This window comes from Palaemon carinicauda, chromosome 1 (genome assembly GCF_036898095.1).
Source record: "Palaemon carinicauda isolate YSFRI2023 chromosome 1, ASM3689809v2, whole genome shotgun sequence".
NCBI lineage: Eukaryota > Metazoa > Arthropoda > Malacostraca > Decapoda > Palaemonidae > Palaemon > Palaemon carinicauda.
In genome coordinates, this window is record NC_090725.1 from 43,519,299 (window position 1) to 43,539,812 (window position 20,514).

The 20,514-nt window shown below is 38.0% G+C and overlaps 1 protein-coding gene across 1 annotated transcript in view; it reads left to right on the top strand.

The window, feature by feature from the left end:
* Positions 1 to 19,212, top strand: part of LOC137641333 (serine proteinase stubble-like) — a 73,955-nt gene extending 54,743 nt beyond the window's left edge. Inside the window, exons 3-8 of the mRNA XM_068373818.1 lie at positions 1 to 253; positions 800 to 989; positions 14,545 to 14,656; positions 16,313 to 16,454; positions 16,974 to 17,110; positions 18,882 to 19,212. The exon at positions 1 to 253 is cut by the window's left edge and continues 755 nt beyond it. Coding sequence (XP_068229919.1) covers positions 1 to 253; positions 800 to 989; positions 14,545 to 14,656; positions 16,313 to 16,454; positions 16,974 to 17,110; positions 18,882 to 19,058 — 1,011 coding nt within the window. The 3' untranslated portion in view covers positions 19,059 to 19,212. The remainder of the gene's footprint in view (positions 254 to 799; positions 990 to 14,544; positions 14,657 to 16,312; positions 16,455 to 16,973; positions 17,111 to 18,881) is intronic.
* Positions 19,213 to 20,514: the final 1,302 nt, after the last annotated feature.

Genomic DNA, 20,514 nt, shown 5'->3' on the forward strand with positions numbered 1-20,514 from the left:
CCCGTTACATCAACAACAGTCAAGCCAGAAACAACATCTCCCGTTACCACGACAACAGTAAAACCATATACAACCACTACAACTACAGTATTAGTATCGAGTACCAAATCTCCAACATCGTCAACAAGAAAGCCATTGTCGATAAATACAACTATAACATCTACAACTCTGAATTCGGCCAACCAAACGACAACAGGAACTACGTCAATGGGATCATCAACTTTGCCATGCAATGTTACTAGACTCTATTGCTGTGAGTGTTATGAATTCACTTAAATTACTGTTCCGTGTAATATCAAATGTTAGTTGGCACCCAAGTTTTTAAAAGTAATAATCTCAGTAAAGTTATCATAAATTTTAACGATAAAACAGCTTCATAATAACATACAAGTTTTGATATTATATTTTGTTTGTGAGTTAAAAAGGTTATCTTCTGCCTTTATTATTGAATTATTTATTTGTTTAACTAATTAGCTCTTGACAAACTATGTTTGTAAAAGTAACTGATATCGTCGTTATATAAAAAAAAAACAGCAGAGTAGGCTCATGAAGAGTGAGTTACTAAAAGGAATAATCTCAGAAAAGTGGGCATAAGAGTTAATGATAAAAAAGTTTCAATATTACATGAAAATTTCAAGATCATATTTTATCCTGCGTTGAAAAAGTCATCTTATACCATCATCATTGAATTTTGCATCAGCCTGACAAATTATATCCTAACAAAATATAGGATTGATAACGTCGCTATTCAAAAGCTTGTTATCAACCTATGAATATCTGTTTCTTATCTCTGGAACAGCTGATTGTGGTATCGCCAATATTAGCGTAACTGACTCAAGAATTGTCAATGGAAGTGATGCATCACCAAACGAGTATCCATATCAAGTAAGACTTTCGCTAAACTTTACAAATAGCTTTTACAGCTGTGGTGGCTCTATTATAAAACGGAAATGGATCCTCACTGCAGCACACTGCATTATCAATAAAGGGTTAGTCATGATGGTTGTTTTGTTTTAGTATTTTACTAAATTGGTAATACATGCGATCTCAGTATTTATGATCATCATGTAATAGAATCGAATGAGAATTTTAGCTTTTTACGCCTTTCCTTTTTATCATTTTAAAATAATGTCCAAACCATACACCATTCAGTTCAGGTTGCTGAAGATTTTAAGCATTATTTTTGCAAAGGGTTTGATGGCCTAATTAATCTTTCGAATGTTAAGTAAAAGAGTCTCAGGGGTATATTACAAAGGTTTTTTGTTTTTTCCTTTATCTCTTATAGGTTATTTGGTGAGGTTTCTTTTTTATTATTTTTTATTCACTCTTTTGTCATATTATATATTGTTGATGTTCAGCATCCAAAAGGTTTAGTCTTGTCTTTTTATTGATGAGTTTTCGGCTTTTGCAAACGGTAAAGATCATACCATTCGTGTCAATCCCCTAATCTCTCTCTCTCTCTCTCTCTCTCTCTCTCTCTCTCTCTCTCTCTCTCTCTCTCTCGTAGAAGGAATTATAAATAGCTGTTTAGTGTTTTTTATGTGACAATGTCTATTACGTTTGATGGTCCATTTCAGTTGAGATTAATTTAATTTTCAATTCAATGTAATGCAGTACAATATCTTGTATCTATATTTTGCTAAATTTGAGTTCGTAATTTTATATGATAAATTGGAAATGGTTATGCCTCCTTGTTAAACTCGAAAAAAAAATATTAACTTTAATCATTAGTATCTAACAGTCAAAATAGTTTTAGCTCAAAAAACCTCTTAAATGTGGTTAATAACACGTTCAGTTCTTTTGAGTTGCTAAAAACGCGCTGCAAAAGATTTTCAATATACCAGGTATCTCCTTTTCTAACTTCAATTGATATAAAAAAAAAAAACATATATAATGAAGAAATAATAATGTTCAATATATTCATACGCAATAGATTAAACAAAACCACACCAACGAAATTTAGTCGGGAAGGTTAATCCATATGGAAGAGTTTATGTTCGGATTCTTTGGACACTAGCATGGTCTTTAGAGGCGGAAACAGAAAATAATCGCTTAGAATTCCTTCAACTTATCGATGTAGGTAACAACTCCCTCCTGTGGAATCTTAGGGATTAGAGCTTGCTGGTCATGGTTTGGACATAAACATTAGCTGGGATTAGCTTGTGTATTTACACAGTAATCTGACATACAAAAACCACTTTCAAACGGAAACGTAGAAGGAGATGTTTATCTTAATATGATACAGGACTTGGAATATATTTTATATACAGTAACAAAACCATTTGAATGATCTGAATTGAAAGTTTACAATATTCATCATTAGGGGTTAGTTTCTGTTTTAAACATTAAGTGCCGTTGTACCGCACGCATATCACTCGTTCGTGCACAGGTTCAAGTATACTGAAGCCAAGTTTTGCATCAAGGGCGTGACTCAGCTAAGTACCAAAGCAGATTACGTCCATACGGTGATCTCCAAGGAAACTTTCTCGGGAATATACAATTGGGTGTTTGAGCAATGACACATGCCTATAATGTAAGACGACCACTAATCATATCTCCTGGAACAGTCCTCGCCATCGCTAGCCAGCTACATAACGGTTCTCTCATAAACCGTTGGAGGATCAAAAGGCTTTGCTCACCCTCAGGGGAATGACCAGTATAGCTCGATCACAACCTGCAAAAGATGGCTCTCCTCATGAAATGAATCTACTTTTTAACCTTTGGGTAAGGCGCCTAACCGAAATTGTACGTGCTGCTATCCTCAATATTGATATTTTGCGCATGATGGACCTGGTGACCAAATTCGATGCCTTATGGACAGCCAGTTAAACAACTTCCACACCTCCATTAACACCTCCATTCTTGATGAGGTGAACCCCTATTCTACATCCACGGAAGTCGACATGAATGCGATAAGACAGAGACGCCCACCCCATGACTTGTAGGCTGGCAACAAAGCTACATACACCCACATGTACAACACCTCTCTTACGCACCAACCAATCACCCCTCCAGCCTCTTCCTGACGCCCATCGACTGCAGTTATGCAACTACTCCCTATTCGTAGCTGCTGGGAAGAAATGTACATATGGTTGTCAGGGGCTGAAAACTGTATGAGTATGCCATCCCTTGTGTCAGTGGCCTCCTCTATCACTATTTTTTTTCTTAAATATATGACGCAGGTAAGGGTGTGCAAATTTTGGTAGACACAGGCGCTTCCTGTCCACTTCTGCCAAGGGCCCTCTGAAGGACACAACGTACAGGGCTCGATGTAGTCTGTCTGGGTCTGCCAATATCTCCCTGGTAGGTGCCAATGCAATACCCACCTATGGTTATGTAACCCTCACATTATAATATGAAAACAACAAATACATTTGTAAAGTTCTTGTTGCTGACATCATATTGGAAATCCTCGGTGCCAACTTCCAGTCACATTTCATCCTCCTGGTTAGTGTAGCTCACTGACAGTTAGTCAACGCGGATTCATACTTCTCGACGTCTCTCAAATTCTCCCCCTCCGACCTCGCTCTCCAAATAAGAGCACCAACGAATGTCTGCCCCCACCTCCTGACACAGTACCCAGAAATTTTCCCTCCCGAATTTTGTCAAACACCCACATTTCCCGCGAAACATACTATTCATTGCCATATAAAGATGACGGAGCCCCCAGTGTTTGCCAGATACTCACATACTGCATCTGATCGTTTGGCAGCCGATAAGTAAACGTTTCATGAAATGGAAGAAGAGAGCCTTTGCCAAAAGAACTCAAGCCCATAGTCGTCACCCTTGCACATCGTCCTGTAGAAAAATGGTTCTCTGCATCAGTGTGGAGATTATAGGTGCTTGAACATACAGTTAGAACCGGATCACTACCTCTACCAGATATGGCCGACATGACCTCCTACTTGCACAAAGTGAAAATTGTCTCTACACACGAACTCCTTAAGGGTTATTATCAGGTGCCACAGAAGACATCCCCAAATCCCACATCAACACCTCCTCTGGTATATGCACCTTCAATTACTCATGTTTTGGTCTTTGTAACGCTGTGGCCCATTTTCAACCGTCCAATGGACGCCCCCAACACCCTCCCCCCCACTTCTGTATATGTTACGTGGACGACACACTTGTGTTCTCTTCTTCCAAAGAGGAACACCTACGTCATCCTCGTATCGTTATAGATAGCCTGCAACAGAACAGTCTTATAATCAGGTGCGACAAGGGTACATTTAGTGCCAACAAAATATCATTCTTAAGTCACTGCCTCACTCCTGTAGGAGTACACCCCCTCCCTGAGATGGTAGCAGCCATTCAGAGTTTCCCCACGCAATCGACCACCAAAGCACTGAAAGAGTTCTTTTGCAAAATCAACTATTATCGCCGTTTCCTGCCAACCATCGTCACCACTCCTACACCCTTCTATGCCTCCCTCAAGAGCAACCCCAAAGAACTGAAGTGGAGTCCCCTTCAAGAAGAGCCCTCCTACAACGTAAAGAATGCCCAATCAAACGATCCTGCTCTCACTTTTCCCATGCCATATGCACCACTTCTTCTCTCCACAGATACCAGAAATTTTGCTATTTGGCAGTCCTGGTGCGGGTGGTCAAAGGCTTCTCCCATCCATTGGCCTTCTTCAATAGAAAACTGTCAAAGTCGGAATCTGGCTACTCTGCCTTAGTCCATGAATTTCTGGCGGTGCACCTCTTTGTTCATCAATTTTGCCACTTCATGGAAGATACGCCCTTAATAGTTCACACGGACCACATGCCTCTGCTGGATGCCTACAATTGATAGTGTGACCCCTATTACGTCCGTCAGCATTGACATATCCCCGCCTTGGCTGAATACATTGGCCTTCTTCAATAGGAAACTGTCAAAGTCGGAATCTGGCTACTCTGCCTTAGTCCATGAATTTCTGGTGGTGCACCTCTTTGTTCATCAATTTTGCCACTTCTTGGAAGGTACGCCCTTAATAGTTCACACGGACCACATGCCTCTGGTGGATGCCTATAATTGATAGTGTTACCCCTATTACGTCCGTCAGCATTGACATATCCCCACCTTGGCTGAATACATTGGCCTTCTTCAATAGGAAACTGTCAAAGTTGGAATCTGGCTACTCTGCCTTAGTCCATGAATTTCTAGTGGTGCACCTCTTTGTTCATCACTTTTGCCACTTCTTGGAAGGTACGCCCTTAATAGTTCGCATGGACCACATGCCTCTGGTGCATGCCTTCAATTGATAGTCTGACCCCTATCACGTCCGTCAGCATTGACATATCCCCGCCTTGGGTGAATACAATTTCAACCTTCAGCACATCCCTTGAAAAATTAATTTTATGGCCGATGCCCTGTCAGGAAACACACTGGCCACTATACACCTAATATTAGATCATAACGCCTTGGCTGCAGCCCAATGAAAAGATACAAATTACCAAGCATATAGGACATCCTGCACATCTTTCTGTACCATCAAAGTAGCTTTGATGTCCCACTTCAAGGACTCCAACTGGTTTATCCAGCTTCCTTGGGTCCTCTTGGGATTAAGGACCACTCCTAAGGATACCCTGGATGTTGTATGGCGACCCATTGGTCATCCCTGCCGATTTTTTTCTATTTGCAACATCATCCTACAATTTCTAGCAACTACGTCATATTGTGGGAAAATTTACTCTATGCCGCCTGACTTCAAGCCCACAGCTAAGCAACACATACTGACAGATTTCTACTCGACAATGCTCGTTTTTCTGTGCAACGACACTAGGAAGTCACCATTAATGCCCCATACACCTTACACAGGCCCTTTTCCTGTGATCCGTTGTACAATGAAAACATTCCTCCTCAACTGCATAGCAAAGAAGGCTGGGTCTCCATTGATCACCTAAATCCTTCATGTCTCATGCCAGATGACCTTCCTACAGTACGTCTCTCAAGAGCAGACCTCCCCATTTCACATGAATGTCTTTTTTAGGAGGGGGAAGCCATGCACCGCACACATATCACACGCTCGCACACTGCAACAGTATTTTCGTGTTTTTGTATATTATCGTTGTCACTTTCCCTGGCACTTATAACTGGTTTCTGCCATTATGTACCTGTAACAATCTGTATGAATATTTGTGATACACTTTCATGCAAACTATTGTTATAAAAGCTTGCTATTTCTGGAAATAGAGTCAGTTACATTCACTACTATTATCAGTTAATACTTAACTGGTGCCTCCGCAGACGATCATACTGGTGAAAACAAAAATACCTACCGTAATGTCTTATGTTTAGTGTTATTCTGTTTTCATAATATTCTGATGAGGTCATGTGAGATGCTGGATAACGGTTCCAACATTACTTCTCCCACGCTAAAGAAGAGATTCAAGTGACTGATGCGTTTTCTTTGATATATGATAACTTGAACCAGTTATCGATACCCAACTAGTTCTGCCTTTAACTAACATATCAGAGCATTTCTGTTTTCAAAATTATAAGCAATTGGGTTTTGAACATACATGTGATAAGGGAATTAGTACGAATTTATTGATGAACACATATTTTGTACGTTCTAGTTTTTTGGGGAGTTGGATATTTTGGCTGAGGTACATGTTCTTCCTAGATGGAGGAATTTATTCTGTTACCTCACAAGTTTATTTTATTATATTCTTGTCCTTTCAAGTTTATTAGTTATGTCTGCAATGATATATAAGGATTACTTGTCTTCTTTTATTTGCTGGTACTCTCAGCAGGGCAGCGATGTGCTGGTACCCATGTGGAAGAAATAGGTTTCATAGGCCACATAAGGTCACATTGTATACTCTGGGAAATTCCAGATGGAGGTAAGAGGTACTTGCTCCCGGAGTTGTGATTGTTGCTGCCCTTGGCATGATTTGTTCTAGGGGGAAGGTCTCTCTAAATATTGTGAAAGTAATGTCTGTAGTGATGAATGTTCAACCCTATGATTTGCCAGAGAATGCTACTTGTGTATTTCGATATCCATGTGTCTTTAGAGAGGTAACAATTTTGGTAGACACATGAAGGGTGTTGGGTTCTCAAATCAATTATTCATCCAATAGGTTGGCCTGCTGAATATTTTTTGACACCATGCCCCCTCTCTCGCACTCTCGATTCCAACTCTCAGATCTCTAATGGAAGAAACACAGACCATTTGGTTTGTTGGTCTGTAGTCTCTGATGTGGCGGTTTCTTGATAAAGCACTTGTAGTACCTTGAATATTGTACGGGAATGGTGGCAAAATCTAGCTCCCTTAGAAGTTGAGAGTGTATGGCATCCAAACTGCCGGTAGTTAAGCAAGCACTACCGATGTGTAGGCCATGCAAACCTCATTTATTATTTGTAAAAAATTCTTGATGAGCATGGTGGAAGAGTTGATAATTGACACAGCTATTCTACATTGTAATTCATCGTGTGTTGTTGGAATCCTTGGCGGGTATTGTTGCTAGTCATTGGAGTTTCTTGTATATGTGTGCGGACTACTAATTTTCTATTGTCATTCCAATATTATACAGAAATTTTCTTGCTCTAAGAGCTGCAGGCATGCTGAGAGATGAACTTCAGAGTTTCATATTAAACTGTGGTGTCTGGCTCGGCTTTGACCTAAAGTTAGTTTCAGCCATAAAGAATAAAGCCCTGTGGATTGTGTATTGCAAAAGGAAGTGTTCGATGTAGGCATAGGCTGGGATTTTGTCTAAAGAATTAGCGTTGTTGGGAACCTTAAGTCACTCCGCTATCATCTATTTTCTAGTCATAGTTTGGACACAAAAGCTGGCAGGAATTACCTGCTTTATTCTCAAAAATAACTCACATGAAGTCACTCTTTGCAAGCAGAATGTAGATGGCATTATTTATCTCTAAATCTTATGCAATTACAATCAGGTGTGTTTCTACAAACCTATTAAATGCTTGGGTTATATCTTATTTACAAAAAAAAAAAAAAAAAAAAAAAAACTTTTGATTCATCTGAAATGAAAGAGAATAATATTCCTTATTAGTGTTTGGTATCTGTTTTCAAGATAAATTACCGTCGTTCCTGGAATTAACAAACATATCTTCGATATCATGTTTTGAAGCGGTCCAAGGAATGTCGTGTTTTTTGTGTCTAGAATATCACTGCAAGAGCAGGACGCTCAGTAACGGTTCTTACCAAGGCATCTTCTTCCAACAGAAACCCATAAATTGTAGCAACCGATATAAGTGTGAACAAATGAAATAGGCAACAACTATCCCAGAATTAATTAACAGATTTTGAGCGAGGCGAAAAATCTATTTTTGGGTGAGATGGATGGGTAACTTTACCAAGACTGAATGAGACGTTCGAATGTGACGTCTTATCATCGCTTCGGTGTCCCAGATCAGTCGTAGGGAGCCTGATCTGTGTGGAAGGGGCTTCCCCACCCATGAAAGGACCAGCAGAGTCTTGGGACTTTCGTGCTCTAATTTCAGTTAGAGAAGCGTTTAAGAGGGACCGATCTCAGTCTTTTTTTATCTCTTCAAGCGTTTGATGCATGTTTTCTCCAACCTCTTAACGCATCTTTTCGGTGTGCCCTTAGCACCAGGTCTGTCACTATAGCGAACTGGGGAAAGTTTAGCGCTTTTTCCTGTTGCCGTTTTGGTATTCTGACTGAATACCTGAGTCTCTTGACAGACCTCCCGAGCTCCTTTTATATTTCCAAAGGAGAAGAGAGTTGATGTGACTGAGGGCTTCGATGGTTTTTTAAACATCGAAACCCCTGAGCTGGAGAAAGTTGAGACTTCTAGAAGCCTATCTTGCATCCGTGATGTCACAGGAACCGGGTCATCTCTTTGAATGCACATTGGCCAGACACTTCGGATGCTGCCCACTCCAGCCTCTTGATCAGGTATATTAATACCTGAACTATTTCTAGGCTTGAATTTGACGTAACTAGGTTCGTCAATCCTTTGAAGATACTTAGAACTGTGAGTCCGACACATATCTTCCTTAGGATGAATGTTACTCTCTGTAACATGAATTCTAGATAGGAGGAAGGGGGGTGGTTGACTGGAAGGTTCCGAAGGACACCTTTCAGGTCTGACAAGACTACGAACACCCTTAATTGGAACAAGGTCCATATGTTCGGAAGGATTAACATTCAGAACTTGCTGTTTTTTATGAACTTGTTGAGTGGCGACAAGTTAAGAATGGCTCATTGATATCTTGAGTCCTTCTCGTGAACACAAAGCAGCCTTCCCTGGAACTCGATGAGCTAAAGTTTTCTTACTACCTGTATGCTCTATAGCTCTCAGGTATACCCCTCCAGGAGGGTTTTGAACTGTAGGAGAAGGTAAGGAAATGATGGTAGGGACATTTCTGTTTTCCATCAATGGCTCATCTTGAATAGGTTTTGGACCGAAGGATCGAAGGTCCTGCGATCCTGAGGGAAAGTTCTTCCTAGCTGAAGCGGCTTTATGCTTCGAGTAGTCAGTAGGTTTAGACTTTTGACCAACTGCCTGTAGCATCTGTTGAATAGCCCGGATATTTCTAGCATTTCCAATCATCTTTTTAGGTTGGGGACCCACAACCACAAAGATTTTCTCTTTGAAGGAATGCTCCATTTTTGGAGAAGACCTATGTTCTCCATGGTGGCGTTCTTAATTACTTCCTTAGTGACCTCGTGTGGGAAGAGGCCTTCACCCCAGATGTTGGAAGATATTAGCTTCCTTGTTTCGTGTTTTACTGTTGCGTCAGCAAACACAAACTCTCTACATGCTCTCCTAGCCTTCATAAAGGCGTAAAGGTCCTTCACCAAGATAGCCATATGCATTCTGGCTATGACCATGAGCATGTCTGGGGTACTCTCGTAGGTTGAACACAACTCTATGTAGTTTTGTAGAGAAAGGGATGTTGCAAGTCTCTCCTTTGACTCCTGTTCATTACACAAGAGCAACTCAGACAATTTAGGGAGACATACCTTGAATTGTCGACTTGCGACATCCTTGTCTAATTTTCCTACTGAAAATGTCAAATGGACTTCCTTCCAATCCTTTTCCTGTCCGGGAAAAGCTGGTGACAAAGGCTTGCACTCATCGAGTGTGGGACATGGCTTATCCGCCTCTACCGCTTTGGCAACAGAATTAAATGCCTTCCCCATAAAGGGGAATGATAGTGAAGTAGGAGCAAGAAAGGAAGGGTGTCTGTTATTCAGTAAGAATACCTTCGACTCTGAATAACCCGCCTTTCTTAGACTACCTGAAAGGATAGTCTGTGCCTTATCATGGTCGAGAATCAAGACCTTCTTTGGTTCCGTTCCTTTTCTTGACTTTGGTTCGTACTTCAGTCAAACCCAACAATTAGGGAAAGCATCAAAGCTTGGCCAAAATTGAATTCTGTCCAAAGGAACAGCACCTATTTTCTCTGAGATGCAGAGATTGCCATTTGAAATCGGCATCTGCTCCGCGAACCTCCAGGGATTGGTTATGGAGCATGTTGGTAGGTCTTGATTCATGGGTCGTTTGACTGACCCCTGGGAAGCGACAAGAGAAACTTTACGAGGATCTATCTTGCGGTTTACTTCCTGCTTTTCGTTTTGTCTACGAAAGCTCTCTATTTGATTCTTCAGTTGGATACATAATTGTACCACATTATCCAAATTAGGGGTAGAAGACGAAGATGTCAACATCGATGGCTCTAAAGCCGGCACAGGCGGAGGAAATTCCGACGCAACATTTTTCTCTTCTACCCTGGGGCATTTCTTTCCCTTAATCCAAAAGGTTTTCTGGCCGTCAGGGGATGTAGTTAGCTCCTGAGACACTACGGTTTCCTCACTTGCTTCCGGAAATAGTAGCTTTTGAAAGCCTCTCACCCAGTTGCGTAATTTATATTGAGCTGTATCCCTAGTCTCTGTAGACTTGGGATTTTCAAAACCTTCGGACATTAATGTCCGAGATATATTGCAAACCTGTGGGTTTCAATAATGTGGGGATCCGGGAATAATATTTCAGGGGCATGAAACCTGCAAGTATTATGACCGTGAAAATACTTACTCTTGGTCTTGCAGAGGACTGCAGCACAAGGTATCTGGTGTTCCTCCTGTGAAGAAAGGAAAACCAAATGAGTATACAATGGATTATCTCCTTGACAATCAACATGCAAATGTCCTTTACAATAGAGTAACTTAAAATAGTAAGCTATAAAGGCATAGTAGGAGATACATACTTGTGTACCCCTGTGAGCAAATGCTGTTGCCTCCCCTCAGTATTAACTACATGGAGATTTCTCTATAGAGTAACTCCAAGTAGAAGGACTCTTACCCCTAGGGGTAGAGAAGTATCAAATCACTGTCCCAGAATAATGTTAATACTGTGGGGTCAGGATGACTGATTCTCGATCAGAATATTGAAGAAACCTATTCATTCAATATATGAACAGTACTAGCAGAATAGCAGAATACTCGTACAAGGGTACTCAAGGTATGTCAGAAATACTAATGTATCATGGTACTGTAGTTTTCTAATTGCAGTAAGTCTATATTGCAATTTACTGGCTACTGTACATCATGTATTGTAGTTATCATTATGCTGCCTTCATAGTAGCATATGACAGTATGGTTCATCTAGCATGAAGCCAGCTGGACTAGAAAATAAAGACATATATTTTTATATCCCACTCAGCCTATTTGCTGTAGTCTTCCTACTATATTAAAATATAGAATTACCTGATCAGGGAGACTCAGGGAAAAAGGCTCCACCCTTTAAGGGTTAGAAGTGTATTACTCCTGCCATGAAGTGTTTAATATTGTAGGGTAATCCTAATACTGATTTCTAATCAGGATATTGAAGAAATCATATTCATTCAATATAGGATTGGGCCCAGCAAATGCCAGTGTTGGATATCCAAAATATATTGGAAATAACTACTAGTATAAACTATATAGTAGTTTTCTATCTGCAGTATATTGTATACTGCAGATAGACTGGCTGCCTGTATAATATATACAGTAGTTTAGCTGGCATGTAGCCGGCATAGCTAGGTCTTGCCGGCATACCCGGCATGCTAGCTAGAGAGAGAGAGAGATAGCATGGAAAAAGGCTACTCCCTACTGTGAATGTATACAGTAATTAAGGATGTAAAAGTCTAATTTGACTGCCTTTTTCCAGAAAAAAGGTTCTAATAGAAGGGGAGAATGTACCATTCAGGCTTCCATGCAGCTACAGTACTATTGCCAACAAGGTACCGCCGATACGCTGCCGGCCGGCAAGTCCAGCAGTACCAGTATAGTCGGCGTGCTGCCAACTAAGTCAGCACTATCTGTGCCGGCTTGGCCGGCAGTACCCCGGCAACAGGACCTGTAGCAGCAGTCCAAGGGAGGACTGAAGAACCTTGGGAACAGATGGGACTTTCCTCTCATGGCCATCATGGTCGCCGGCAGCCATCTTGGCTCCCGGCTGGGCCGGCAGTTGCCGACAGATGATGTGGTTGGTGGCAGTATGCTCTGCCGTCAGCCAAAGACATGACTAGAGAGGGAGTCTGGCTGGCTCCGGCAACCTCCCAGCAAAGGTAAGGTTGCAAGATGCCGGCCTAAAGAAAGACAATGGCTCAGCCATCAAAAGTGGACAGAGGGGTAGGGAACAGGGTCCTGTAACGAGTGTGAAAGGAACTGGCAAAAATTGTCAGTCCTACCACCTGTAAAAGAAACTCTGTTTCGGTATCGGCAGAATCCCAGGGAACAGGAGAGACTCAGTTCTCCATCCCAGAGATTGCCGACACAGTTAAGGGGATGGCGGCACTGCCGCCTCCTCTCAAGAAAGAAGAAACAGAGTTCCAGTGCCACGTATCCTAGGCTAAAGAAAATTACTCTTCAGCCCAGAGAACTGTGGCATAGGACTAGTCTTTTAGTCGCAAGGAGAAGATGGTATCCTACCATAACTTCAAGTGTGGCTAATGAGGGCTAACCTCCATTGCCGGCCACCTGGACGGCAACGGAATGATTGCATCCTACAACCCATTCGCCCTGCCGGAAGGTCGCCGACATAAGACTAAATACTCTGAGATTCTGACTAAATCCCAAAACCTGATGGTATACCACAACCAACGGTTAAGGGAAAAGGCAGGACAAACCCTAAGTTAGCCATGTCTGAATAAAATTCAAGGCATGGCTATTAGGGTTGTAGCCTGAGGCTACACTCAGAGGGAAAGAGATTACCCTTAAGTCTCCGAAGAGATGTGTAATGTTTCATAACATTCTAGGAGGTATCAGTCTCCACTGAATGAAAACAAAACACGAGGGTAACCGGGGAAAGTCTGAACGTATAGTAAAACGTCTAGGTAAGGTTACCTAGGCTATACGAGATCTCGGTTACCTAAATCACCGAAACTCTAACTACACGATCGACAGAGAAAAAGCGGGAAACAAAAATTATGCACATTATCGAAACTTTACAAGAATAATTGCCTAAATAGCTAAATAATTAAAATAATTAAATAAAGCTATTAAAAACTGGAAGTCGTTCTGCTATCTAAATAACACATGCCTAACGAACGACAGCGCCATGGCGCCTCCAGTACTGGCCTAGCTCTTAAACACAATAAAATACTCTAATTTCATTGTGAAACAGGAGCTAAAATATACTCATAGTAAAGACCCGATACTCAACTTTCCAGAGGCGGAAGAAGATGGAGAAAGCATAATTATAATCCTGTAAAACGATCGAAAAGTTAGATCACCAGGAAATATCACCGAGCGATATCGCTACAAAAGATGGAATGTTCGCCGTCGTGGGAATGGCGCTGTTGTATTCCCAAAAGTATTACGAGAGCGGGGAGAGCCTTTGGACAGCTCCCTTTACACATCCTCCTCGAAGCCAAAACGCTGTCTGGGGTGCAGATTGCTATGGAGGCGTGTCAAGAATGCGTCCGCTGATATTATGCGATATCCTTTGGAGAAATATTAAGGATATTCGCGCCAGGAGTTAGAATTCTGGATACCTAAAGATAAAGTTCTCTGGGAATATCACTGTAGTACATATATCCCTTAGGAAGCAACTTAAAGGAACTTCCATCACGACGACATGGCTTGAGCCCAAAAATATGATTAATGATATACATTTTTTTGGTAAACTAATTATAAGAGTTTTCCATCTACCGGATTTTCGATCGTTAGATTGAAATAAGACCCTCCGAGGATCATTGACAATAGACCTTATTATATTCTCATATAATATTAATAGTATGTTACCTAAACTCAATATTTCTAATATCGCAGGTAATATCCAAATGTCAGGAAATCTATATTCCACTAATATAATCAAATCTTCTTGGAGTCTATCACAAAAGGGTGGAATTCTTTGCTTTGATATAATACACCATAATAAGAGGAAGCTTAATTCTTATTCTAAAGTCAAATTATTTGTCCTTTCATCAGTTCATGATTTTTTTTCCATACTGCTACAGGAGAAAAGGAGAGAAAAAAAAATAATGGTTAGTCATTTGCCTAATGTATTTATGGTAAATTCCTAACCTTTCCAAACTTCCTGAATCATTGAAATTTTAATTTATCTTCCTATTTCATCTAATCGCAGGTTATTAGCTGATACCATAGAAGTTTTTTATGGACACATAGATGACCGTCAAGCCAAATCAGTCATGGCCTCCAGATTTTTTGCTCATGAAAATTATAATGAGACTTCTTTTGTAAGTATGAATTTCTTTAAGATTCGGTTACATTGTTTCCATATGCAGAGGTCTTATTTTTCAGAACCATCTCAATACAAGTCTTTTATTCAGTTCTTATTTTCCTTAAACCTCACATAATATCTCAACACATCGTTGGTTTTATTGTTTTAATTGAAAACTGTTTTATTTCTTTTTCTTTTTATAATAAACGATATCGTCGTCAATGACCTTATATGTTAGGATGCTAGAAAGCCTCATATCAATCAATCAATCAACCCAATGTTGGTTTTAATTCAGATTATTTGGGTTGTCCTATAAACAGTCACACCATTCCTCATTTATTAAATACCAAATTTTATAAAGTTTTTACTATGTTTTGCAGTCAGCATCATAAACCTAGTTCCTATAAATTTTGCTTAACAAAAACAATTAAACCCTTTTTATATGTTACTGTTCTTTTCAAAGCATTGGAAGTTTACTTTTAAATACTTATGTATATCGAGAAATTATTAAAAATGTTTAAAAATCATGTTAGCTCTTTATGTTTAAAAATACTACTGTCAACATTGAATCTGAAACTGTAGAAATAAATTAAAATTGGAATTGATGTATTTTTCGAGAGGAGAAATATCGGGTAATATAAGAAACTCATAAGTAGAAATAAAAGAAATGAATGTTACATATCACTCATATCAATAATTTTGATTCCAACAGAAACACTGGACACTATAAAATAAGGCTAAGAAAATCTTTTATAGTAAGGTAGTATTTAAACCTAATTGTAAATTAAAAAACATGTTAATTAAAAATAGTTCGGGAAATTATAGTAGTATAGTATATACATTTATTGTTCAGAGTTTGACATATTCTATGTCGGCCAAACATCCAAAGGTATTTCATTCAGATTAAAACAGTATAAAATGGCCGACTTTAAGGGGTTCTCTTAATATTGCCTTACCCTCCTACTGCTTAGGAGCAAGTCACACTTTTGGAGGGTCAGAGACGAGTAAAATAATTCATGTAAATGACTACACCCAAGGGAATTTTGTTGAGTCCTTTTTAATCTCCTGTACCAAAGGTAGATATTTGAATCTAAGTGCTTGTCTGTTTCCGTTAATCCGGTACTATCCATATATCTAAAATCTTACTTATTCTCCTGTATAAATACAATGTCTTTGTATATGAATTCTCGTTGTTGAGTGTGTTGATGTCCCTAAAGGATGAAAGTACTAACTCCAATTAAGTTTCAATTATTCCTTCCTGGGCAATAACACACAGATATATATATATATATATATATATATATATATATATATATATATATATATATATATATATATATATATATATGTATATATATATATATATATATACATACATATACATATATATATATATATATATATATATATATATATATATATATATATATATATATTTTATATATATTTATCTATTTATGATACAGAGATACAGCGGGAATCTTTTAATTAATGATAACGATAAGTAGAAGTGAAATAAGTTTTACATGATCATAATGAATAGCTTTTGAAAATACTGTATTCATATTGATAACTTCTAGGTCCAACTAATGCCTGAAAATTATCAGACATTCAATTGTAACTAACAAGAAATGATTAATTTTTCTTCTTTCTCCCTTTTTTTTCTGCATAGGCAAATGACATAGCGGTGGTTGAACTTTCAGAGAACTTCGATTTCTCAGATCCTACTATTCAATCAATCTGTATAGCCGAGGAAATTGACATTCCTTTTGGTGGTAAAGCCATTGCTACTGGGTGGGGAGCTCTTTCAACAAGTAAGTGTTTTTAACAAATTATTCACCTTCTTCATCATCATCAACACCCCCAACGTCTATTGACGCAAAAGGCCTCGGATAGATTTCACCAGTCGTTTCTATTTTTAGTTTTTAAATCAGTACCTCTCTATTCCTTATCTCTTAATTCAGGTTTCATAGTCCTCAGCCATGTAGGCCAGGGTCTTTCAACTCTTCCGGTGGCTTTAGGAGCCCAGTTGAAAGTTTGATGAACTAATCTCTCTAGGGGAGTGGAAAAGCGTGCCCAAACCATCTCCATCTACCCATCTTTTACTCATTCAGAAAATTTAACTTATCTTTTGCCTCACTAAATAACTTCTCAAAATTATGTATTACATTCTACTTTTCAGACTTAATCAAAGCTGGATAGTTTACCCTATGTAAAATATCCATTGAATAAGTTTTGTATATTCTGCGACCACGATTGAATTAAAAAAAAAAAACCTCACCTCTTTTTCCATGTATTGCTTTCATCTCGGTAATATAACCTTTCTTTTCCAGACGGAAGTTCCCCCGATATATTACAAGAAGTCGCAGTGGATATAATTAATAACACCCTGTGTAAAGAATTATTCATCTTGCCACCGGAGGGAGAGAAGGCAGTCTGTGCTTTTACTCCTTATAAAGGCATATGCTTTGTATGTATGAAGAAAGTCTTGTTACAGATCAATTAATTAGACCAAAACAATAAAACAATAGCATAATTCTTATGATAGATTAAGATAATACATCTTTGAAAGGAGAGTTAAATATTTCGGTTGAAATAGTCTGAAATATAATAATTTCAAAATAAGAGGGATGAACGTTGAAGACTAATATACAGAATATCGATGCATATATTTTTTTCTGAAATTTATTATATTATTTATTTTTGATCTTTCTAAGAACTAAGACTAATCGTCGTTACAGTTTTTTTTTTTTTTTACGTGAAGGTCACGGAAAGTCTTTGAGTATTGGTTGTTATCTGAGCTAAATATAACGAACATAACCTGGTTTTTTAATACGTTATGTAAGATAAGGGATACAAGAACAAAGCATATTTTCTACGAAATATGTTATCAATGCATTTATTATGTAACATGTGGGGAAAAAAAGTATATGCATAAAATCTAGTCCGTGTGAATCATGAAAGTCAGCATCTATTATCCTCTAAATCACATATAAAGGGATATTTGTATAACTATTAATGGGTTTAGGGCCAGGGTTTATCTTAATATTCTCTTCAGTATTTAGTTCACAATCAAGAAGAGTAATATTACTTCAAAGGTATATAAGTTATTCCTAAAATTGACTATATAATCTCCGATACTTACATACGTACCAAAGCTATCAGTAGTAACGTTAATGTATGATACAGTTGGCTTCATTAATTCCGCTGCACTTCACGGGAAGGTAAGTAGATGATTGACACCTGTAGATTGTAGCAGACAATGCTGTTTAACAAAAAGAGAAACTCGTTGCAACTCTGGCTGTATAATAAAGCACCTGAGCTTATAAACACCTGATTAAAAACACTTTTACCAATTTTACCAGGTGCTGTTGAGCAAATAACACTATTTCCTTAAACAGAACTTCGTGAAATTATAAAAAAATGCTTATGATCACGCATTTAAACCTCAGTGACTTTTACAGGCAGTGTTGTGAACAATTTCTCTTTTGCTAAACACGGTGTTACATGCTAAAATGTACAGCTGTCTGATATCTCTTCAGCTTCCCATGAAGTGTACAACAATTAATAAAGACTATTGCACTTACAAACAAGGGCTAAATAAACGGAATAAAGGGTAAGGTAGTCTTGCAGAGTTACTCGTCGTAGGTACTTGTTCCTTATTGAACCTACTTTAGTTTCTCTAGTCTTGCTGTATTATCATGGCAGCATCAAATATGTATACATAATATAACAGAGTATTTCATGTTGCATCAGAAATTAAATTATAATACTATCAAAGGTCATATATGTCATCAACTCCCCTGCAAGAAGGCCATCCACAATTTTTTGACCTAGCGCAACACGTATAAAAAAAAAAAAAAAAAAAAAAAAACATCGTATGGGTGTCATATTATACAGCACATTTTGTGAACATTACTTTTGGGAGATATATTATCTAAATTTTTTATGTAAAAACTTTTTTCCTTGAATTAGAGAAAAGAATCTTGAGAATATTGTGGACATAAGAATCAATTAGAATTTATTCATATTATCAATGATAAAGTTGAAAATTTGTAATTTCGCATAAAATGTTAGGAACGTTATTGAACAGAACGTGATTCTTATATAGAATGTTTTCCCGGTAATTCATATGATGCAATTATGATTTATTCATATACTCAATGATCAAGATAAACAAATTTAGTCCTTTTATTGAATGTTTTCCGGATAATTTCCAGTACTTCGTTTTGAATTTCCAGGGGGATAGTGGTGGTCCTCTTGCAGCCAAACTCTGTAACGATCGTTGGGTCGTGTTTGGAATTTCGAGTTACGTAAGTGGTTCCGGATGTGCCACTGCAACCATTCCTTCTGTTTTCACAAGAGTGCCGCCTTATCGCTCTTGGATTGATGAGAAAACTGGATCTGCATCTTGCTGAATATGGAAGGATGGACTCAATATTCTATGATGTCAAGATTGGCTCCTAGATTTGATAACTGATTTATTAAGGGTTTTTATCATAGAAGTCATAGAAATTATTCTAAATGCTCCAGTGTATTCTTGAACACTATCTGAAATTATAAATCTGCATCCTACATTTCTAGATTTATTTATCACTTAAGTTTCAAGAACATTTGAAACTTTTAATATCTAAATATTTCTAAATCCCAGAGGTTCTCTCTTTTTGAGTCCTCGTAGCTGTTTTTGTTTTTGTTTTTCTAATCAGCTTCCAATTTTTGTTATTTCTTATAGGAAACCCAGATAACCAGTGTGTAAAATATATCCCCCCCCAAAAAAAAGAAAAAATAAATAAAAAAAAGTTCACTTCAGAGTAAGTGCTAAATGTGTATGTGATATTATTTCGCAAGATTCTAACTTCATTCGAAGGATTCTATTTACATAGAATTTATCAAATTAAAAACCTTTTCTCTTCATCAAAGGACGTTAGACATATTCAAAATCTCTTCAGGAATACTTAACATCATTACAAAAGGTGTGAATTTTACAGTTCCATACACCGTTAAGAAACCGTTATTTTAATCGGAAATTCTCCGTTAAAATATACTGTTTTCAGGTGACCGTAATTTACAATATTTTGTTATTATCTTTTACGGGTTAGTGGCCGTAAAATCACTACTTTACATCAATATATCTGTTTTCAAAACGGCAACACTTATTCCAGGACTTTCACCGTTTTTACCGCGTATTTTTTACCCTTATAATTATTACCAAACCAAAAAGATGTGTTGAAACAGCTTCTGAAGTTTCTTATGTGTGTGGAAGTATTGCATATGATAAATCCATTTGTTCAAGAAGAGAAACTTACATAAAACAAAAAATAAAAGGGGAGTGTGTCTAGAAATTTGAAAGATAACGTACGGCCGTCTCTGCAGTCACTGAAAGATAAATATTTAGATAATGGTAGTATTTAAAAACAGTTAAAAAGGAACAAATGTGTGAGTTCAAAGATTTCTTTGGTAACAATTGAGTATAGCAGGAGTAAGACTCTTGTAATGAGTGCGTAGGTCAATGTACCAAAAAGGACATGAGTAAAAAGAATATAACTTCTAAAGAATTAGAATATTTGTCTATCATTTTTTAAAACAAGAAGGAATATTTTTTTAAGAAATTATAATACAAAGCAAAAGAGAGATATATTAAATTGTTAGTGGCTATGGAGTACTAGGAGCTATGGTAATAGAGATAGGGGTAATAACTACAATTTTCAGTAAATAAGAGGTCAATGAAAAAGGTTTTACAAGACTACGAACAAGTGCAGATTATTTAAAAGAACAAGAAGTGAGAAGAGCAACGACAAAATATATATCATACTATCATAAAGGTGAACCAAAAGTAGATGTAACCATATGTTAGAGTTTTAGAAGCAATGTAAA